Genomic DNA, 24,536 nt, shown 5'->3' with positions numbered 1-24,536 from the left:
AAACTAAGTTATGGATATCATTGTTATTTTCATCCATATTAAACTAGATATATGATATTTCCTTTTGAAAAATTATTTTCAATTGTTGAAAATAATTATATATATAACAAAATTTTACTATGATTACTATTTGAGTCTATCTATGTCATGATATAGATAGACACAAATAGTAATTTACCACCATTTGTCGCGTTCTTTCGTCATATTTTGTTATATTTGAAAATATTTTGGTACATCTTTCTATATTTGAAACAACTATTTTTTTCTTGTAAGGTTTTATAAACATTTATAAAAGTTATTAGAGATATCAATAAATTTTTGATATCAATATCACTCTTTCTATGCTCTTGTTAACAAATATTAACTTTGGTGGCTATGCTATTAAAGTTAGTTTTTTATCGAAATTAATTAAATAACAATAATAACAACAACCTCTATATAAGAAAAGAAACAATGTTAATATATTTCAAAATTTCGTAAAGAGAATGCGAGTACAAAGTCTTTTACCCTAATAATAGAAACTATGCAAAAACTAAATTTAGACATTTATAAGTACATAAGGTAAGATCCAAAGTAATATTATTGCCAATAAAAAAACCTAAAATATTTTTACAAAGGAATTTAGTGTAAACATATATGTGTTAGATTTTTTGGTAAAATATTAAAAGTGTAGTTATCCAACATTAAAAAGATTTGGGAAAGTCAATGAATTTGTCTTACAATGAGAAGGTAGGAAAGTTGGACTATAAAAGAAATCTATGTCTTTAGTTCTCAATTGTCTTTAGTTTTCAACTGTCTCAGTTAGAAGTACTTTAAGTTTTAGTGTGTTCACTTTATCTTTTTTTTTATTCTCTAGTTGGAAACTCTGTATGAGTAGTCAAAAGTTTTAAGAGAGTGTTCTTGTAATTGAGATTGGAAGAGTGAATTATTTTTTGTGATTGTAATTTTTCACATAGTGGATTTATTTTTTGTTCGTGATTTTTCTCCAACTTAAGAGTTTTTCATATAAATTATTGTGTTTTCAGTTTTTAATATTTTATCTTAATTTCTCTATTATTGTTCTACTTATTTTCTGTTGTATAACTATGAGATTTTTTTGCAACAATACGCAAGCTCCTTTTAAATTAAAATTTTTTCTTCTTGATAGAATTTGAGAAAGAAATGTTTTTGTTTTCAAATATAGCAAAACAAATCAAAATATTTACAAAATGTAGCAAATCTATTTACTATCTCCCATTAATTTACTCCTGCAATTAATGGAAAAAAGATTGAACATAAGAAGTAAGAGAGGACGATAGATGGAGGATTTGGTAGTCAATATTAATTGCATCATCATCATCATATATTAGAGAAAAAGAAAGAGAACATTAGATTTGAGTTTGCTCAACAATATCCAACGCAAATTAAGATAATTAAGATAATTTTAAATTCATTTTGTTTAATTAGATTTAATTTATTGGACGTTATTTTAAATTCATTTAATGAAAATTATTTGATTTATATGGGAATTAAAATTAATTAATTATTTATTGGATGAACATTTAATTAATTAGAGGTTTTGGCCTGTGGTGTTTGTTGAGCTTTTGATTAAATGGTAGGTTAAGAGGATTAAGTAAAATTGTGGATTTTTAGTGTTGTTGAAGTTGAATTTAATTAAATAATTATGAATGTTATTTAATTAAATTATGTGGTGAAAAGTTTGTTGGAGATTCAATAATTATATGTATATGTGGAAATATATATAAAATTATTATGTTAAAGGAAAGAATAATTATATTTGTTGAAATATAATTATTTAAAGAAAAGATAATTGTATTTTGGAGAAAGAATATTTGGTAAGGGAGAAAAAGTAAAATAATTATATTTTGGAAAAATATAATTACTTGTAAAAGGATAATTACTTTGGAGAAAGATAAACAATAATTAATTATTGTGGAAGATAATTAATTATTTTGGAGAAAGATAAATAATAATTAATTATTGTGGAATATAATTAATTATTTTGGAGAAAGATAAATAATAATTAATTAGTGTGGAAGATAATTAATTACTCTACAGAAAGATAAATATTGTTTATGGAGTGAAGTTGTTATGGTTGGGTAAGATAATTCATGTTGGAAGTTATAAGTGATTTATTGGAAAAGATTTGATTGATTAAATCAATTGAGGATTTAAGTTAATTTGAGATTTTGGAGGGAAAAGTTAGTTTTTGTGGAATTGGATTTAATTGAGTATATATATATATATAGATATATATATTTAATTAATAATTTGGAAAAGTGAAGTTAATTATATTATGGAATATAATTATATTTGTTTGGAAAAGAAGATAATTCATGAGGAGAGAGATGGTTGATTTGATTGGATGAAAAAGATATATATTTATTTAAAAGAGAGAATAACAGTTTAAATAAATATATATGTTTATTGTAGATTTTGGTGAGAAAAAAATAATAATAATAAAAAAGTATTATTATTATTATTAATGGTTATAAATGCCTAAGATTTTGTGCATTTAAGACATTTATTTAGGAAAGATAATGAGAATAAAGATATATGTATATATTTAGTATTATATATATATATCCTAAAAGAAAATGAAATAATAATAATAAATTTTATTGTTATTATTTGGGCCTATAAATAGCATTGGAATGCTTAAGTTAGAAAGTAAATAAAAAAAAAAAAAGTTCTTCATCTTCTTCTCTAAGATAACTCTCTGTTGTCGCCGCCTCATCAGTTGAAGTTAAGATTGGTCTCTTTGGAAGCTTGAGGATTTATAGTGATGAATTTTTTCCATCAATGATAAGAGGATTTTTCAACCTCCATCTAAGTGATCTTGGTAAGCCAATAAAATTAAATTAATATTTTATTAATTTAAATTTGGATCTATTTGGCCTTTCTTTAAAGGTTCAATTGGCTAAACTTTTGACATTTAAATCTTAGATTTTTCCCAATCAAAGTTAATTGGTTTCAACCCCAATTTTTAGAAAGTTAATTAATTTGGGAGAATTTTTGGATGTTAGCCAATTATTAATTTTATTAATTAAGGTACTGAGTTTTCCTTTTATGATTAGGATCAAGTTAATTGGAGATTTTTTTTATTGTCAACTAAGGAGTATTTTGTTTGGCTAAGATCTCCAGGTAAGAGATTCTCCTATTAGACCTTCGAATTGAATTTAAGAGACCGCATGTATTTATGATTATGCATTGATGGTAGCTAAAATGCATAACTTGATGTTATTGATAATGACTATCATTATATTGATGATGAAGACTGATGTTATGTTAATGATTGGTAGTATGTTGCTGACGACTGTTGATGTTTATGTTGATGCATGATATACTAATCACATGATTAAGGATGTTAAGATTAATATTCATGCCATGTTATGATGTTATGTTATGTTACATGCTATGGATAGGGTGTTTTGTTAACTTTGTTTATTAGAGTTGTACCTGCATGGGTGTCCTTCGAGATCACCACCTTTTTATGACTGCGTAGTCCGACGGGACCTCCAGTCTGACATTGACATAGACATGGTTCGAGTGATTCGACGGGATCGCTCTCAGCTCGATTGTCTTAGTGTTTTCTCCGGGTACACTACAAACCAGTTTGTTCTAGGTGTTCCTTTGGAATCACCAAAGACCAGTTATGTTCCTCCGGGATCACATGTTCCACGTGTTCGAAAACGTGCTAGTTCTTGGGTACCTCTTTACAGGACTCTAATGGGAAGTTAACAGACACCTAGCAGGACTAGTAGTAGGTCCCTTACTGAGTATTTGTTTATACTCACTCTTTCTATGTTTAATATTTCGGGTGAAGGTAAAGGTAGAGGAAAGCTGGCGAGCGACAGAGAAGAATCCGTGACATGCCATATGGGGACTCAGTTTTGCTTCCACGTCTATGTTGCAGTGTTTTAATATTCTGTTTTTAATGAAAATTTAGTTTCCCTCCTAACAAAAAAGTGTCTCTTCTCATTGTTTTTTTTAGTAATGACCTCAGGTGAGTATAAAGAGTTGGGTCGTTACAATCCAACGCAAATTGATGAGATCAGAAATTAAATTATGAGAAAAAATATAGTGTAACTTACAAATGAAAAAGGGAAATTTTCCTTAATTACTACCTTTTTCATTCAGAGATGGAGGAATACGAGAGAGAGTGAGGAAAAATATTTGCTATTAACTGGCCGAGGTGAGAGATGGAAAATACATGTCCTACCCCTTACTCTTTTTCTAATTTACTATAATTAATAATTTAATGTTTTGTGCTATTATTATTATATAAAACATTATACTTAAATTGACTTTTATTGCTTAAAATTGTCCATACATAGATATCTTTGAATTATGCATTACATTTCGACTACATCTGCGAATACTTCGATATTAAAGAAATTTGATTAAATTAGAATTGTCAAACGTAGAATTAATCATATAAAAAAAAACTAACGAGAAATCTAAACTCTTTAATTAAAACTTTTCGTGGTAACAATTTAATTTAATTGTTTTTTTAAAGAAAACACATCAAAAGGGTAAAAAATCCCAACAGAGAACTCGATTCTCATAAATTACTTGCTAGAAATCTTTGCTCTCTGTTGAGTGAAGAATTTTATGAGGATGAAGAACAAAATGGAGAGCATTTTCGATCCCACTCTGTTCAGTAAACTTCTTTACTTCCATTCATTAACGTTCATAATATCAATATACGAAAAAATGGTAGAATTTATGAAATAAATAAATAGTGATGCGTGAAAGTTAGAAATTTAAATAATTGATATTAGGTTATATACGGAGAAGTTGGTGAGTGTTTACGGTAAGGGTGGTGGATTTTAGTGGTTTCGAGTCAATATAGATTTGAGTGACTGAATGAGAATGAATCTAATATGGATTTAAAGAGATAGAGACAATATGATAGGCCTACTTACTACTTATCTGTCCTCCAATTCCAGCCGACAGTTTTTGACTAATCTCAAAACCTTTTCTTTTTTAAATATAAAATTTCTCTCGGTTGTTGCTTCCTACTTCAAATGTATTATAACTCCATTTTAGCTTGGTTTGTGAAAACATTCATAAAAGGTAGAAGAGGGGTTAATAAATATGATTTTCAAAAAACTAAAAATAAAAATGAAAGTTGGATAGACATTATTTGTTTGATTTCGAAAGAAAAGATAAGATGAGCTCATAACATCAAGGTAGTTATTAATGTATAAAATTTTTTGTAATTAAGAATATATTATTTTATGTTATTTGTTTCCTTATTGATCACATAGGTCTTTGTATTTATCCTCTTGTTCCTTAATGTAAAGGTATACAATTATTATATTTAATAAAATATAAGCACATGTTATCAAAGTCTTAACCTAGGTCTACTGTTCAGCCACCATCGCTTCCCCTACCGTGAATTTCATTGATTCTCTACATCGGTCTCCACTGCACTCTCCAACATCCATTGCACTCTCCGATCTCAGTTCTCTGTTCTCCATGAAACCCATCCGAAGCCATCCGCCGCCCCCATTCTCCGTCTGCTACATTCGGGTTAGTTCGACTAGACTACCCAGATTTGTTCTCTATTCGGCTCAACTGTTTGTGATAAAGCCTAACCAGATCCCCCGCTCATCGTCGTCGTGATATCCATTCTGTTAATCGTCGCCGCTCCCAATTTTTCTTTCTTGTGCAGATCTACTGCTCAAGTCCACTGCTCTTCCACTATTATTTGAAGTTTTCCTCTAGATCTGTGTTTATGCTTTGTTTTTGCAATAGTTGACTTGTTTTTTTTAATGTGAGTAGATGGAGAAAAGTGAAATTGCTCATCCAATTAGCATGATTTTTATGGCTTTAATTATATTACATGGAAAAATCAAATGAATTTTTTTTAATTGGACAAAAATTATGGCGTATTGTCACCGACGATATTACCAACCCAACCAAATAAGACAAGGAAGATGATAGCAAATTTACCGAATGCCTCAAAGAATGGGACAACAAAAATCATCATATTATCACCTGGCTTAGTAACACATCAATCAATCCCTGCTATCCATACACAATTTGATGCTTTTGAAAATGCTAAGGAGTTATGGGATTTTTTGTCTACACGGTTTAAATTCGTCGGATTAGCTCATTACTATCAGTTGCACAATAGCCTTGTCAATCTCAATCAAGAAGTTAGTCAATCGATTAATGAATATCTAACAGTGCTTTAACCTATATGGACTCAACTTGTTCCAGCTAAAATATCAGTAAAGATCATCTTCGTCTTATTAAAGTCCTTATGGGACTACGTCCAAAATATGAATATGTTAGGGCTGCCTTATTACACCGCAATCCCTTACCCTCATCGGATGCAGCTATCCAAGAGATATTATTTAAAGAAAACGTCTTGGCATCAATCTCCGCAAACACTCTGATGTTGTTCTTGCAGGCACTTATTCACCATCTAGAGCATCAAACACATTTTGTAAGAATTGTAAACTCACTGGTCATAAATTTATTGATTGTCCCAAAATAGAATGCAGGTATTGCCATAAGCCAAGTCATATTCTGGATAATTGTCTCATAAAACCACTTCAACCTCGAAGCTATTCTACAAGAGCAAAGAACTTTACTAAACTCGGTACCTCCGCTATTGTTGTTGTTGCTTCAGATAATTCTGCCACCCCCAATTTTCAGAAAAGTGATCTTCAAAGCCTGTTAAATCAGTTAATTTCATCATCTTCTTCTGCACTTCCCGTCTCACCAGGTAATCGATGGCTTCTTGACTCTGCTTATTGCAATCGTATGACATCTAATTACTCTCTTATGAACACTCCTAGTCCTGCTAAATCTTTACCTCTCATTTATGCTGCTAATGGCAATTGTATGAACATCACTTACATTAGCACCATTAATACCCCCAGCTTGAATCTTCCTCATACTTACTGTGTCCCAAACTTAACCTTTAATCTAGTGTCTGTTGGTTAATTGTGCGATCTTGGCTTAGCTGCTTCTTTTTCTCCCAATGGTTGTCAGGTTCAAGATCCGCAGACGGGACAGACGATTGAGATGGGTCGCAAAGTGGGAAGATTGTTTGAGCTTTTATCACTTTAGGTTCCTCCTCCATCCATCTCTACTCCTGTCATTAACTCTGATACATATCAGTGGCATCTTCGTCTTGGTCATGTTTCTCCTGAAAAACTGCGTCATTTAATTTTTGTTAACAATTTAAATAATGTTACCAAGTTTGTCCCTTTTAATTGTTTAAATTACAAACTTGCTAAGCAATCTGCTTTGTCTTTTTCTCCATCCATTTCTATATGATAAACCTTTTGATTTAATCCATTCTGACATTTGGGGTCCCGCCTCTACTACCACTGTCCATGGTTATCGATATTATGTTTTATTCATTGATGATGTCTCTTGATTTACATGGATTTATTTTCTCAAACACCGCTCTGAATTATCTCGCACTTATATTGAGTTTACTAACATGATTCACACCCAATTGTCTTATCCTATCAAAACCCTTCACACTGACAATGCCTTGGAGTATAAAGACTCTACTCTTCTATCTTTTCTCTCCCAACAGGGCACTCTTGTTCAACGCTCCTACCCCTACACTTTTCAACAAAATGGGTGTGCTAAGGGTAAACATCGCCACATTCTTGACTCAGTACGTGTCCTCCTTCTTTCTACCTCATGCCCTGAGAAATTTTCAGGTGAAGTAGCTCTTACATCCGTCTATACCATCAATCGTCTCCCTTCCACTATTCTTCAGGACATCTCTCCATTCGAAAGACTATATGGTACTCCTCCCAACTACTCTAACCTTAAAGTCTTTAGTTGTGCTTACTTTGTTCTCTTGCATCCTCATGAACACACTAAACTTGAATCACGTGCTCGCTTCAGTTGTTTACTTGGCTATGGCACAGAACATAAATATTTTCGTTGTTCGGATCCTCTTTCCAATGAACTTCGTATATCTTGTCATGTCACATTTTGGGAGCACACTATGTTCTCTCGCTTGTTCTCCTTCCACTCTTCCTTCTCTAGTCCTCAACCTTTCTTCACTGATACATCTGTTGAACTTTTCCTCTCTCTAAGTCCATTTCTGATATTGAGCTTGCTCAATCTACACCTGCTTTTGCAAACTCGAACCAGTCGTCCATCTCTGATGATGGTCCTAAACCTACTCTAGATAGTCCTCCTCGTCATTCTACTCGGGTAAGGAAATCTCTCATCCATCTCCATGATTATCACTGTTTTTTCACTATTGTTTTCCTTGTTGAACCTACCTCTTATCAAGAGGCTAGTATTGACTCTTTATGGCAGAAAGCAATGAATGATGAATTACAGGCTCTTGCAAAGACGTATACTTGAGACAATAAAATCAAGACTCACTCTGATGGTACTATTGAGCGTTATAAAGCTCGTCTTGTTACAAAAGAATATTCGCGATAATATGGTATGAACTATGAAGAAACATTTACTCATGTGGCTAGGATGATGTTTGTTCGAAGTTTGTTAGCTATTGCTGTTGCCAAGCAATGGCCTCATCTTCAGATGGATGTCAAAAATACTTTCTTAATGGAACTCTTTCTGAAGAAGTCTATATGAAGTCTCCTCATGATACTTCTCCTCCTCCTCATAAGGTGTGCCTCCTACGTCAAGCATTATATGGTCTGAAACAAGCTCCACGGGCTTGGTTTGCCATATTTAGCTCTACCATCACTCAACTTGGGTTTTCTTCTAGCCCTTATGATACTGCGCTCTTTACCCACCACACACCCTAAGGTATTGTTCATCTTCTTCTCTATGTTGATGACATGATTATTACTAATAATGATCCACAGGCCATATCTGATCTCCAACATTATCTTGGTCAACATTTTGAGATGAAAGACCTTGGGTCTCTCAATTACTTTCTTGGCCTTGAAGTCTCTTGGCGCTCGGACGGGTATTTATTATCTCAAGCCAAATATGCCTCAGATCTCTTAGTTCGCTCCAGAATTATTGACTCCAACATGGCTTCGATGCCATTAGATCCCAATGTTCATTTGACCCCTTATGATGGTGTTCCTATTGAAGATGTGAGTCTGTATCAACAACTTGTTGGCAGCCTCATCTATCTAATAGTGAGTCGTCTAGACATTACATATGTTATTCATATTGTTAGTTAGTTTATGGCTACTCCAAAAACCATTCATTTTATTGATGTGTTACGTATTCTTCGCTATATCAAGGGAACCTTGGGGCATGGACTTCAGTTTTCTTCTTAATCCTCTCTCGTATTATCTGGCTACTCTAATGTAGATTGAGCTAGGGATCCCACTAATCGGCACTCTACAACAGGTTATTGTTTCTACTTAGACGATTCTCTCATTTCTTGGCGTAGTAAAAAAAAAGGTGTTGCCTCTCGTTCTAGTACTGAATCCGAATATCGTGCTCTTGCTGATGCTACCGCTGAACTCCTATGGCTTTGTTGGCTCCTTGCTGATATGGGTGTTCTCCAGCAGGGTCCTACTTTCCTTCACTGTGATAATCGTAGTGCCATCCAGATTGCCCACAATGATGTTCTCCATGAGCGTACAAAGCACATCGAAAATGATTGTCACTTCATTTGTCCTCATTTCTTGAGCAACACACTTCTTTTGCAACTTGTCTCCACCACTGAGCAACCAACAAATATCTTCACCAAAGCTTTATCATCTACCCGCTTCAATTAGTTACTTACCAAACTCAAGCTGACAGCTACTCTACCACCTTGAGTTTGAGGGAGGGTATTAATGTATAAAATCTTTTGTAATTAAGAATATATTATTTTATATTATTTGTTTCCTTATTGATCACATAGGTCTTTGTATTTATCCTCTTGTTCCTTAATATAAAGATACACAATTATTATATTCAATAAAATATAAGCACAATAGTAATCCATAGTAGCTTGTAAATACTTCACCATTTCGTTGATTTGGTTTTTCTTATTTGTTCATGTGGCCATCTTTAAACAAAAGCATGTTCCACACTTGAATCTTCGATGTGCTTTGTACGCTATTACATTTGTTAAGAATATTGAAGCCCAGTCAAGGCCCATTCATGTTAAACCTAATGGGCCTTCAATTTTTTATTTCTAGTTCCAAACATAAACCAACCTAAAGCAACAAAAACGATTTATATTAAATCAAGGAAAGATATGAAATTCGATTTATACTAAATATTAACCAAATGTTTAGACGTAAATGTAGAGTAGGTCCAAGCTTTTACCACCAATACATGTTTTACTAAAATAATCAAAGAGAGTAGTGCAAGGGTTTACAAATGCTGAAGAATGATTTTCTTCACAAATATAGAGTTTGAATTGAATTAACTAATTTAGATTGATATAGTTTCGAATCCTATCAATATTCTTGAGAGTATTTGAATGGTAGATTTTGAAGCATGTGTGAGTTGTATTATAAACCCAATGTATAAACACATTACAAATGTTATTTTAAGTTTGTGCTTGGGGTGATTTGGATCATACTAAAACATGAATCAAAATCGCACAAATATGCTTATGAAAATGTTGAAGCCAAGAAGTACTCGGTGAATAAAAATTGTTTGATTGGAAGGCAGATTATAGAACCAAACATCAAAGAGACTGGTTTTCTGTTTTTAAAATTTGACTTATTCTTTTAAACATTGATAGAAAATAAAAGTAACTTGAAAATTTAGAGATAAAAGTAATCAGCTTGATTTCAAAAGCTAAAAACCTAGAAACCAAACAATTACTAAACAAGACCTAAAATACTAATACACCTCTAAGCAAAACAAGCAGAGCAGCATCAACAAGTTGAAATTAGACACTAAAAGCTAACGTATGTCATCTCTTGGTGAATCAATTTCATTCCCTTCCCATTCCACGTAATATATCTTCGTTTGTATCTAAGATCAAGTCAAAATAATTCTAAAGAAATAAAAATAAAAAATAAAAAATAAATAAAAAAAGACAAGAAGAGAAGAAAAGAGGAGAAACTAATGTTCTCAACTGCCAAATAATATTCATAACCAGATCACCACCTTTGTAGATATGGGCTAATGGATATTTACATTATACACATTTGAAGTTAAAAGCCATGTATATCTACAATAATATTCAACGGTTTCAGATATAAAATTTTGCTCTCCCCCACACCTCTTAGACCTTACTAAGCCCTTACGTTACAAGGAGCTTCAAAAGTCAGAAATGTACATTTTTTTCTGGTCAGGCTGGTTAGTCGTCGTCTGACAAGCAAACGACATCCGAGTCTCCAGTGGTGTTAACTGCATTTACCTGCATGTTTCCTGTACTAACTGGTGGGTTAGGTCGGTGTGTATTCAAGGATGCATCCGGTAGAGGAAAATTGTGTGGAAAATTCACACCAGCACGATTGTTCATATCCATCAGCAAGTCTAATGCAGATAAGGGCGCATTAGAAAGTGCAGGCAACTGTTCTGAACTATCAGGCCGATAAGGTCTGTTTAATGGAATGGATTGAAATGGTGAAGAGACAGGAGGCCGAGGTGGAAGATGAGGAAACGAGGGAGGGGGTGTAGAAGGGATGGTTGGTCCATGTTGACTAGTGATGCCACGAGGATTAGGTGGCAAACTTGATGTAGGTCTGAAGGGTTGCAAATGAGGAGCTGGCGCACGAATAACACTACTAACTTGTGGGTTTCCAGTTGGAGAGGAGATGGAGCCTATATGGAGAGGTCTCATTGAATTGCTTGAGAAATGAAGGGATGCGTGGTGACCGTGTATCGATGTTGAAGCTGTACCTTGGCTAGAGATAGGCGAGTTCGTTGACAGATTTGCCACAGCTGAGGTCCTTTGTGTATTAACAGAAGGTGGATTGGATGTATGCGAACTGACTATGGATGGAGTGAAAGATGGCCGGACTACCAAAGGAGGCCTTTGTAAAATTGGCATAACAGGTGGCAGAAAAATCTGTGGCCCAAGAACTGGAACAATATCTGCAATAAATAATAGGTAGAATTTTGATGACGTCAGAATAGTTGAGCAAATTTACAGACCATTAAGCTACAAATATGATAACGGCGTAAATATCAGATTGTAATCCAGAAAACGAAAGAGACTTGTTTCCTTTGAAGAAAAAAAGAAAGAATAAATAATTAAAACAGAGGAACTACATATTTATAGAACTTAGTAGAGGTAGACCAGAGAAGTACGTTTTGATTTGTGATGAAAAAAATAGAAAACTTAAGACTACAAAAAACAGTTTATCTCCATCATCCTAAATATCCAAGTATCTGATACACTACAATGTAGTGGAAGAGAGAACAACTCTAAATTTGAAGTCAAGACACGGATAACATAGATTTGGATTTATGGAGAACATGTTTTATATTTAGAATATGAAGGTGAAAATGTCGACATTTTAGTCAAGGGTGCTTGAGAGAAAGAGCAAGGAGACATGTTTTCTCTCCAGAACAGCTGCATAAACAGCACAACCGAGGGCAGAGAGAAAAGTACAAATGCCTTGGTGGCACACCGTATCATGGGTTTTCACCGCACCACCTAAATATTGCACACGGAAACACTTTGCACTACCTGGGCACCTTCTGCAGCAAACGAAAAGCTAGTAAAGCAAGAAACAGGCCTTGGAAGAGAGAACTGAGCAATAATTTAACCAAAAGGTACCTTAATTTCTAATTGCAGAGATGAAATTATTCCATCATTGGAAGGGAGAGAAAAATGTCAAACAAGAGCTCCAAAATTAAGAAAAAGGAATGAAAAAAGAACATATAAATAGGAGGTAGAGAGAACCCCCAAGAGAAAACTACTATAAGAATGGTAACAAATTTGGGTTGAGTAACAAAATGGTATCTTAATGTTATAAAGACAGAATTTCTTAGAATGCAAGCATCTAGCTCCAAAATATGAGACATCACGTGCTATGGGAGCTAGAAAGAGAAGGCCAGCAGACCGACTGCCAGTTCTAGAGTCATTTTTGTTGGGAATAACTTGAGGGATGATAAAGCTTTGTTCCTCTTCCTCATGTCCGCAATACTGGAATGCCATTAGCTATATGCTAAGAAACATCTAAAAATCTGTTTATTGTTGATATTTATGCACATGTGATAGAAAATTCAAAAGCTTTGAAATTTCCAGTTTTGTAGTAATATTTTAAACTCTTTAATTCTAAAGCACCTTCATGTTAATCTTCATGTCAATTCAATTACAAAACTCATCTTTTAATGAACCTCTTTATTCATTACTAGTAAAAATAAACAGTACATATACTACAGTTTTAAAGAACTAAGAAGAAGTAAACTCTGAAATATCGTAGATTATAAATATATTGCCAAAATTTAAATGATTTTTTTAGCCCAAAAGAAATTATCAATGGAAAACAAGAGAAGACAGTTCAAGGAAAAAATTTCAATTTTTGTTCAATACAGTGACAATAACTCATAAATAACTCCCTTTTCTAAAATTTGTCCCGGGAATAGGGGAAATCATAGATTGGATTGTATAATATATACAAATTATTAGCTACTTGTAAAAATGGTGTATATCAGACACATTACATAGTTAATTGTCTAGTTTGATTTTGTACACTCAGTTAATTGCCTAATCCTAATTATTAACATGGAGTTCCATCTCAAAACCAATTCATAATGAGAGGAACTTAAGTGTATCTTATAATAATTGTGAGGTCTCTCCACTTTTCCATGTGAGATACTCAGTATACCCCACACAAGACGACGCTTCAGGTTTACTATTTTGGGATTAGATCCCGGTTTTATTGTTTTTTGGAATTAAATGCCCGTATGGGCTTCATGGGTTCTAATACATATTAGATAAACATAGAATTTCTTCTCAAAATCAATTAGCAATAAGAAGAGTAACATATGCATCTTATATTGTAATATGTTTCCACTTTTCCAATGTAGGATCGGCAAAAGTTTCTTTTTAATATTTAGCAGTTTTGTGGGTGCCAATATTTGTACAAATCCCAATTCCATTATCCATATCCATGGATATTGATATTGTCATCCTTTGGTCTAGCAAAAAAAATTATTAAAGATAGCATGATTAGATTCTTCTTTATTGGTAGAGGCAGGATTAAGAAAACGAAGGTTATATTAAAAGTTCAGTCCTTGAATGTTCATTTAGTTCAAGCTCCTATTAAGGCCTTTAGTTCAAGCTCCTAATAAGGCCTTGAGCTGTCAATTTTGTGTCTAATAGATCCTTTAACTATTAGACATTCTTTAAAATTCACGAACCTATTAGACACAAACTTGATAGTTTAATTTCCTATTAGACACATGATTTAATTTTATATCCAATCAATTTCTAAATTAAAAAAAATGTTGAATATGCCAAGGAGACATAAAGTTGAATGTTAAGGGAACCCTTAGATACTTTTTAGAAATCTTAGGCCTATTGCAAATTTGAAATTTCAGGGATACTCGTGGTTTAACCTAAGACTAATAAAAATGATAGTAACCAAACAGGTTAACAGGAGTCAACTAGTAGATAAGAAATTTAAGTGACGTTCATCGAACAAATCCGTACCCGCATCAACAACTTACCCCATGACTTAGTATCACTGTATTTCCATCTGAAAGCCTCAGCCAAGATCTTATTCATCAAAACCTTGTCGTAATTCACATCAAGGTCCTTCTTTCGAAGATCAAATTCAATCTCAGACTCCTGGACCTTAATGTCGTATTTCTTATTGACCTCCTCAATTTCCTTCTCACGTTCAGATTTCAGCTGCAGCTTCTGCACAAAAAAAAAAAAAAAAAAAAAAAAAGGAAAATAAAAGAAGGAAGAATAAAACAAAGGAAAAAGAAAACAGCAAACTGTCACATATTGGGTATGGGAGAAGACTTGTACAAACAAACCTGTTTTGCATGTACATCTTTGTTATGTTCCATTTCCTTCCGCAATTTTTCCAATTCCTTTTCCAGTGGATCAACGTACGATAAAGGAAGCATTTGAGACACTGAAGGCTGCGTTGGTTGCATCAGACCAGTGCTAATATCAAAATTACCCGATATGATTCTTGTGTCTGGAAAGGACGTTCTTGTATCACTGACGCCAGCATTGAGAGTAGAATGTGGTGCAGTACATGTCACAGGTTGCAACAAAACTTCTTCGATGAGCTGAATCGAGTCTTCAATTGGCTGGCTTGCTGTCTGAGCTAGCCTATCAGAGGAATGGTCTTCACTATCCATGTGATTTTCCATTCCACCGGCAGAAGATAAATCAGCCTGAAAGAAACCAACAGATGAATTTGTTGCTAGTGGCACCGTTAGTGTTTGAGGCTCTACCATTTGTGCTTCCTGATTTGATTGACTGGCAACATAAGGAATTGGTGTTTCATTGTCCCCACTAGTATTCACCATTGCAGTAGTTTGTCTAATGTCATTCATGGACCCAATACATGAAGATTGTAGATTTATATCGTCTTGCTCTTCCTGATTAGATTGATTAGCAACATGTGTAATTGAAGCCTCAGTGTCTTCATTAGCATTCACCATTTCACTAGCTTGCATATTGTTCTCCATGGACCCAGTACATGAAGATTGTAGGTTCTCACGTTCTTCCTGATTAGATTGATCAGCAACATATGATATTGGAGCTTCGGGGTCCCCATTAGCAATGGCCATTTCAACAGCTTGCATAATGTCATCCATGGACCTAGTAGATGAAGATTGTTGATTCATTTCCTCATGCGCAGCCTAGATTCAAAAACAAAAATCTATGAAGTTGAAAGTGAATTCATGTCGATTCTAAGAAACTAAAGCATACATGGCTTCCTGCAAAGAGCTTTTATCTGACTATTAAAATATATTAAATTTGAAAATGAAAAAAATTAAATGTTACTACGAATAAATATATTGTAACTCAATAAATTTACCTCATTGAACAACAAAGAACCATTGTCTTGGGTGGTAGGTGTAACAGCAAGCTCCAGAGGATTACCAATTGTATCTTCTAGTACACAAGGATTGACCAATTCCCTATGATTGTCGCCATCATTCTGACTGTTGCTGCTACCCACCTCTAATGCTTCACAAGAAGCACTTACTGTCATCGTTGATGAAATTTCTATTTCAGATGTGCTTCCCATTGATTTATTTGGAATTGATTCTCGAGATGAAGATTGACTAGCAGAAAGATTTTCCCTAACTCCTACTAAATTAGCAGCCTCAGATAACCTTTCAACCTCATTGATTGGCAAATTCAACTCCCGGGGAGATGACTCTGGATTACTAAGAGCATCCACTAGTGGATCGGAATTGCCAATTCTACATGTTTTGTTTGAAATTTCACTCCCAGGATTCAATGTGGCCACATCGCCCCCTCTCTCCATAGAAGGCAGCAAAGGTATTGTGAGAACACTCGGTGAACTTTCAATAAGACCAGCGGCTTCAATCAGCTTACGAGGGACCTCTTCATCAGCATGGGAGACCATGTCAACACTGACAGAATATCTACTTTTAGGCCCTTCTATAGATATCTCTTTGTCTGGATTGCCCAATATGACTCGGTCGGGCAGTTTTCCTACAGAGCAGGGGTCTTCAGAAGTTAAATTACCTTCAATTCCATTTGAGATATCTATCCTGTTGTCATCCACAAACTCACTGGCAAATGGTCCTTGAGAACCAATGGTATCTAAAGCTGCAGTCTCACCATTATGTCTTGATTGAAGAAAACTTTCTTCAACAGTATTACTGCAGATGATACCTTCGGAAGAAACAGATCCTGGGATTTCAGATATTTCTTTCCCAGTTCCTGAGACATTATGAGCAATTTTACTATAGATCTCTTCTGGCAGATGATCACCAATAGTTGTATCATTCTTGAGATAATGGAAATGCTTAGTTTTATTCAAAATTTGCTTGTTTAATAGTTCAACCTGGAGCCAGGATGTCAATGTATCAACCCAATGAGCCTCTGTCGCGACCATTTTATTTCTTTCATCAATTTGCTCTTCCTCAAGTTTCCTACACCGTATCTCCATCTGATATTTGTGCTCTTCAAGCTTTTTTGCATATCTGTTTTCTAATACCTGAAGCTTATTATTTCTCATCAAAAGACTATTATGCAAACAAGAACGAATAACAACCGACTCCATCCGAAACTGTCTGTCTAGCTGTGATTTCTCTTCATCACAAGTTTTATCAAATTCATCTCTTTTCTCTTGTTGCTTCTGCTTAAGTTTTTTGAATTTCTTGCAACAAGTTTTCTGTATTCTATTAATACTTTTGACTACAGCTTTCTGGAATTCATCGTCAGACAACACATTGCACGGGGATTCAGTAACCTTGGAACACTTCAAATGTTTGGAGAATATTTTCTTGAGACATCTTAATCTTGAATAAAGCAAGTAGACCTCCTGTCTATGGCAATCAAAATTAAGATGCTTTTTCGCGAGTGCCAATGATTCTTTATGGTCAATTTTGTGGTCAAGCATGGAAGCTGCACTCCAGCACTACAGTACAAATCTACCAAGTTAGAAATATTTCAAAAGATACTGATGAAAGCATGAACAAAAAACATAATTAATTATTTAGATTGGCAACACGATGAGAGGACACAGAATTCACTTGTGTTGTGTGAGATAGAGAAGACTCCTAATGTAATTTTTATCAATTTATTATAATTTAACGAATATTCTGTAACCATTTTGTATATATGATGTTAAATCACCCATAGACTGTACTCTTAAGTTGGGGTGTTATAAATTTAGTTAAAAAAACACTTCAACACCTCCCCTCACTTGTGAGATTAAAAATTTGTACGAGATCCAACAAGTAGAAATAAATATTAATTGGGGATGAAAGGTAAGTTCTCTCTCCTTCTTTATTCCTCCCCACCTCCTCTGCTCCTCCAGTGTATAATCAGACGAACTCACCAACAGCAAAAATGGAAGTGGAATTGGAAAGCTGCAAGATTGCCAGTTCTTGTATTTGATTCGAAAATGGGCATTTTCAAATTGAAGATGTAGACTTTCGAAAATACTACAAATTTCAAAGGATCAATTGATTTGGTTCATAGAGGCTTTATCCGAACTTGTAGCTTCCTGTGCAATGTTACCTTCTCAGAAACAGTAAAGACAAGGGTGGTACTACGAGATTGACGAAATGTAAAGCTACTTCGGGTTGGATTCTAAGATGCGTCATGTGAGGTTTTCCAGAACACCTTTCTTTCGTTCTTGTGTTTCAGGGGATGCGAAACAGGGATGGTTTTCGTTCTTCAAAATGATGAAAAGTTTCTAGATGAAACATGAATATCAGCATGGCAATCAGGTTTACACAAGGTTCCCCGTCCCCTTAATCACCAGAAGCAACATGGTTTTAGCTATGCGAATAAGGTAAAGTCTCACGGTTCATTCAACTCCTCTGTTTTCCACATAAAAAAACAGAGCATCAAGTCTCAGGGTTCTGAAGAGTCCGGCCAGGAGCAACAGTCTACTCATCTCGAAAACCTGAATATGCATCATTATTGGGTTAGAAAAGGTGATGAGGTCCTTAAGGAAGACTTCAATAACTTGTGGATCATAACAAGACTTTTTGTTTTTGACAACTTGAAAGAAATTACAAGTTTCTTGGAGGATATGTTCCAGGTGAAGATTATCATTAACCCCTTTTTTGATGACAAAGCTATCATTAAAGTTAACCATGGCAAACTAGATGATCTGATCACCCCAGCCAACAAGATGCTCTGTCCACCAATTAAAAAGAACTCCCAGCGTTTCAAGAAATTTTATAGAAAAGGTTATACTTCCTTTTGCAACGCTTGGACAGCCTTGGTGTAATTGAATCTGTCAGAGGAAAATCGTGTGAAGCCTCCCTCTGAAGTACTGATTAAATCGAATTCCTCCAAGTCTGAAAGCAATCCAGCTCTCTTAGAAGTTTGCTGCTCTCGAGCTGAACTCCCTGCTTTCACCAACAGGTCAGTATCTTCCTCTCAGTCAATTCAATTGTTCAAACACACTTCTTTTACCGTCCCTAACTCTAAGAATCACTGTCTTGAGAGGATCCCCATGATCCCAGTCGGCTCATCCATATTTTAGTAAGAAGGAATTGGTGCTCGGTTCCCCCCTTTTAGTGCAAGTGGCGAAGATTTTGAAGATTTTCCAATTGACCGTGAATCTTTGACAGAAGATACTACCGGCAAAGATTGTGGTATACTTTTGGCTTGATTCTTGTCACTCGGCATTATGGTGATCAGAAGTAGTTTTTCTACCATGAAGATTGTGTCGTAGAATACAATGGGTCTCAAGGATATATCTAAACGCATAGCCATCAAAAGATTTCTCAAGAAGTTTCATCCGGATATAGTTTTATTCCTGGAATCAAAATTGAAGGAGCTTGATTATCGGTTTTATTAAATCCCTATGGAGCTCCAAGGACATCAGGTGGGAGTTTGTCGAATCCTTTGGGCATTCTGGATACGAGAAAGATAAGAGTGGTCGAAACACTTAAAGGTGGATATGAGAAAGCTAAGGTCAATTGCATCACAGCTTGCAAAAAATCCTGCTAAATTACTAACGTGTATGGTCCAAATGATTACAAAGAAAGGAAGATTCGTATTGCCAGAACTAGTCTCACTTTCAGAATACTGAAGTCCGTATAAGGGACTGCTCTTAATAATTGGTCTAGAATTTCAGATCTGAATCCTCACTTCCCACATATGAAATACAGACACAGGTGGGGTTGGGCAATGAAAGAAGCCAGATCTGAGAGGCACAAGATAGAGATATGAGGTAAAATGAACAAAGAAACCCATAGCGAAAGCAAGGACCTAGACATCAGAGGGTTCATTTTGTAGCAGATTTTACGGATGAAGAAGTTGTGCACATTAGGTCTGAGGTTGACAGGGTTTTGCACGACTGAAATGATGCGACAACACAAAAATAGTGGGGCAATGCAGATAGATCTGAACGAACCACGGAGGAATAGAGGTCAGATAGAGGAGGCAGGAAGTGGTTGGAACTTCAAGGAGCAAGTTGGAAAGAATCGACAGAGAACCAGAGCAGGGACCAATGATGATGGACAGCAATGAGGCACCCACAAACATGGATAGAAGAAACGACGACTTGGTACCAATGGCAGATGAGAAGTTTTTGGCAGTGACTAGTAAAGTGACAAACTTTGAATTGAATTGGAACTACGACGAACGAGGCGGATAGAGAGTAAAACAACATTGGATGGTCTGAGCATCGCAGGATCTATGGAGTTGGAACGCCAGTGGTGCAAAAATCATGGCCTTGTTGATTATGTTGATGTGTATTTGATTGAATAATAATCAACCTTAACTTTACAAAGGTGAACAGAAGAATAAATAGACATCGAGAATACAAGAAAGGAAATTATAGAAAAGGAAATACTAATTAGGAATAGATCATAATTTATGTTAACATTTACTCAAAAAGGAGTTATTAAGAACTTGAACTCTTTGATACGTTTTAATGGAAGTAAGTAGAGGATCAAAAACACTCAAAGAAAACTGTGGAACTCGACAATGTTCCAAATTTTCATGGCTACAATGAGTGCTCAACTTGAAAGGATTGAACATAGGTTAGATCAGCTACACCCACCAATTAGAAATATAGAACTAGCCAAAATAAAGCAAGTGGAAAATCAAGAGAAAATTTATCCTTAATTCATCAATAGAGAATAAATAGAGATTGAAAAGCTCCTCAAGAATGGGATTCTTTCAGTGAAGAACTTTAACATCCTAGATTCACTTTTTATATCTTGTACACGAAACTAATTCATTACCACCACTGCGTGACAGACAACACCAGCTTGGTTTGGTTTCTGTAGCTATTTTACCAAATTCCCTACTATCAGATGAGCCCCAAAGGAATAAAAAGTATTACAAGAATGATAATCCTCACTTGACCAAGGATCTATTTAATCAAGTTTAAGCCATTGGTCGTTCAAACACTTCTTACTCAAAAAGAAAAAAAAAAAAACTTACAACTAAATCCTGGTTTCTCATTTCTAGCTATCAGATTTATTTGACCAACTTGGAGGCATTGAATATTTAATGAACAATGTTCTTAAACTATCCTTGAATAAATTTATTGTAATTTACTTTAATAAAATACTAATTTATAGCAAGAACCATGATGAGCGTCTTGATCACTTTACCACTGTTTGTTCTACCCTCCACTCCCACAATCTATACGTAAATTCCATAAAATGTTTTTCCTCCGTTAATGTGGGGTTGTCTTTCATTTTTTGGTCTCACATTGTCAAATGAAATAACAATAAGATGACAGAGTAAATGAGAGGAAGAAAATAACCAGAGATAGCTGAAAAGCCTGGAGTAATGTAGTTGTTGCTGGTTCTGTTAAGATGTGATGATTATCCATTACATACTCAAAGAACTTTTCAGCCTCATCTTCGACATGCTCCTACAAAGCAACAAGATATGTCAATGGTTGTTCCAGCAGAGGCAACGTAGAATTATTAAATGTCAACATAACAATACCAAACGGAACTCATAAGCCAACACATAAAATACCTAAAGGTGCTTACATTCTCTAGGCGTAGAGTGCTCTTAAAGGTGCTTACATTTTCTATGCATAGAATGCTCTTAGGCATGTCAGGAACAAACAAACATATTAAACTTTTTAACGAGGTCAGTTTTGGTAGGGATAGAAGTGAGTGATCAAAAAGAAAGTAAGACAGAGGGTTTCACTATACATTACCGATGTCTTCTTTTTAAAAAATACATTGCCAATGCAAGAACTTTTTTCAAAAGAAATAAAATCGAAACAAGCCTCTTCAATGAAACTAATGCTCAAAATAAAATAAAATAAAAGAGAAAATATAAATAACCAACAAGAGATAAAATCAAGTAAAATGCAAACACTTAGCAATAGATTGCATACTAACCAATAGAAGAGGAAGAAACAAAGCACTCTAACTTAAACTAATGACTTGAATAGTCCATAAAATATTGGAAAAAGAGCACCAAGAGGAGGTTTTGCCAATGTCAGAAAGTAATAACCAGAATATCAAAAATATTTTGGTAGTAGTTAGTAATATATAATTAAATTAGTCTTCAACCATAAACTTCAGTTTTTGGGTGAATTGGTGGTTTAATATGGTATTATAGCAGGTGGTCAAGGAAGGTCCTGTGTTCAAGCACCTATATTTTTGTTTCCTCCCCATTTAAAATTGATTTCCACTTGTTAGGCCTTTCAAATATTTCAAGCCCTCAAGTGAGGTGGAGTGTTAGTGATATACAATTAAATTGGCTTTCAACCACAAGCTTAAACTTTTGGGTGAATTAGTGGTTTAATAGTAGTCAATGTTGAAGATACGACTTCACTCAATATCTTCCATCTCAGAAATATTTTACATATTGCAATATCTTCAATCTTACAGATATTTTACATATCGCAATATATTGATGGCACAGGGGAAGGGATCTTCTCCCATTCCCCAACATTGTGGATAGTTGTGATACATCACCAATACATCTTAGGTGCTAATGTTGTGATACTTCACCAATACATCTTTCTTGCGTACCATTTGTTTTGTTGATTCCCTTGTTGTCTTTCTTGGTGGCCAAGATTAATTTCTGCTTTATTCTGTTCAGAGGGAGGTAAATGAGGTTGGTTGTGTGCTACATTTAATTGATCTAATCAAATGGACACATTCTTTGCAGTGATTCATCTTCTTCAACACCCCCATTCTTCATTTAATTGGTTGGTTGTTCCTCCTCATTTGGTTTGAATTAAGTAACTCTCATGTCAATCCTATTGATTTTTCTTCTTCCAATGCAAGTTCTCAATCTTTATACCTTCCTCATTTGATTCGTCTTCAACTGGCTTTCAATTTTATTCCACTTCGTTCATACTTTGCATAGTTCCAAAGTCCATTTGGATGAATTCTTGATCTTCCTGAGTAACTAAATGTAATTTTTGATGGTTTCTTGAAAAATCTTGAAAATTATGATCATGCCTTTCTTGAATTTTTCTCAAAAGAACCCACATTTCATCCATTCCCTAGCGAAAATCCTTTTGGTAGATGGTTTTATTTGAAAATTTGATTTTCTTGAAAATGTTTCGACCCCCAAATTGGTGGTGGGATGATTTTTGGGTGTTCTTTGATCATAATATCTTCTTCTTAGAAGCCATATTCAAGTTTTCATGATGCTCTTCAAAGCCTACATCCAAAGATTTTGAATCTTCCATCAAAATATCTCAGTAATTGACGTCCAAAATCTCTTTCAAATTTTCGTTTTCATTAATTCTAATGGGATGATTACAATGTTGGTTTCTCCTGGAAAATTTTGAATTCCTTGAGATTCTTGAAGACTTGCTAGTTGGTTTCTTGAAAAACGGGTTTGATTCAATCGTTGAGCCTTTTGTTGATATTTTTGCTTTCATATTCCATCCCAAACTTTCTTAGACATGTCATATAGTCACTAGAATCACGAATCAAATTTCAATTGTGGATAATAATAGGTTCTTTGAAGGGATCGAGCATGGGTAAGCATGGGTAAAATTAGTACATTGGAATTCTTCTTCTGAATCACTTGTATTGGAATTCTATACCAACTGCTGAATACTTTTCAAGGACATTTTTAATCGGTAATATTCCATTCTTGCAGAATCTTGAAAAAACTTTGGTTATGTCTTTCTTCTCGGAATTTAAAAGGTTCACCCTAATTAGATGTGTGTTGTTTGGCAACAAACACAACACTCAGAGCTCCCTCTCATGATTGGCATCAACGAGAGTTTCAGGTCTTCCATTGATGACAGTCAACGTTGGCCTAGACGGCCCCTCAGATATCAATTATCAGCCAAAAGAGATAGAAGGAGAATTCTCTCCAAGAATCCAATCGAAGTCTTTATTATCGATGAAAAATTATGTAATACAAGAGGGACTCTATTTATGGAGAATTATAGAAATCCTAAAAGGACAACTAAAATGAAACTAAAAACTAATTGGGTACCTAAAATGTAATTAATCAAGGATTGACAAAGATTATTTGAATTTATCAAATCGTTCTAATCCTAATACATCACATTGGAAAAACAAGGTATCTTACCCTCCTTGTAAGATTGATGAGCTACTCCTCTCATTGCAAATTAATTTCAAGATAGAACCTCATATTATAAAATAGCTAAGACAACCATTCTTCGTCGTGGCTTGAACCCATTCCGACTTTACATTGCCAATGTTAACATAGTGGTTGGTTGCTTATTGCTATTTGCTATTCGCTATTCGCTTTCACACTTGAGATATGAGTCAAGGAAGTTAAAATTTGTTATACTAAATCTGTCTTCACTTCACCTATCAGATTAAACTTTTAAGTTAATCAGTAATTTAAGATGATATTAGAGCAGGTGGTCCAAGGAGGTCTAGTGTTCAAGACCCTATAACGTTATTTCCTCTCCAGTTAAAATTGATTTCCACTTATTAGGTCTTCTACATATTTCAAGTCTACATGTGAAGCGTTGAAATATTTAATATTAAATTTACCTTCATCCATCCATCTAAGTTTTTGGGTCAATTGGTGATTAAAGAGT

The 24,536-nt window shown here is 34.5% G+C and overlaps 1 protein-coding gene across 1 annotated transcript in view; it reads right to left on the bottom strand.

Moving 5' to 3' along the window:
- Positions 1–10,993: 10,993 nt before the first annotated feature.
- Positions 10,994–24,536, bottom strand: part of LOC103501044 (helicase protein MOM1) — a 54,728-nt gene continuing 41,185 nt past the window's right edge. Inside the window, exons 16-20 of the mRNA XM_008464540.3 lie at positions 21,294–21,404; positions 15,891–17,468; positions 14,872–15,711; positions 14,557–14,749; positions 10,994–11,970 (exon numbers count right to left, since the gene is read on the bottom strand). Of these exons, the coding sequence (XP_008462762.2) occupies positions 11,231–11,970; positions 14,557–14,749; positions 14,872–15,711; positions 15,891–17,468; positions 21,294–21,404 (3,462 nt within the window). The 3' untranslated portion in view covers positions 10,994–11,230. The remainder of the gene's footprint in view (positions 11,971–14,556; positions 14,750–14,871; positions 15,712–15,890; positions 17,469–21,293; positions 21,405–24,536) is intronic.

This window comes from Cucumis melo, chromosome 12 (genome assembly GCF_025177605.1).
Source record: "Cucumis melo cultivar AY chromosome 12, USDA_Cmelo_AY_1.0, whole genome shotgun sequence".
In the NCBI taxonomy this organism is placed as follows: Eukaryota; Viridiplantae; Streptophyta; class Magnoliopsida; order Cucurbitales; family Cucurbitaceae; genus Cucumis; species Cucumis melo.
This window is presented reverse-complemented; position numbering and strand designations above follow the sequence as displayed.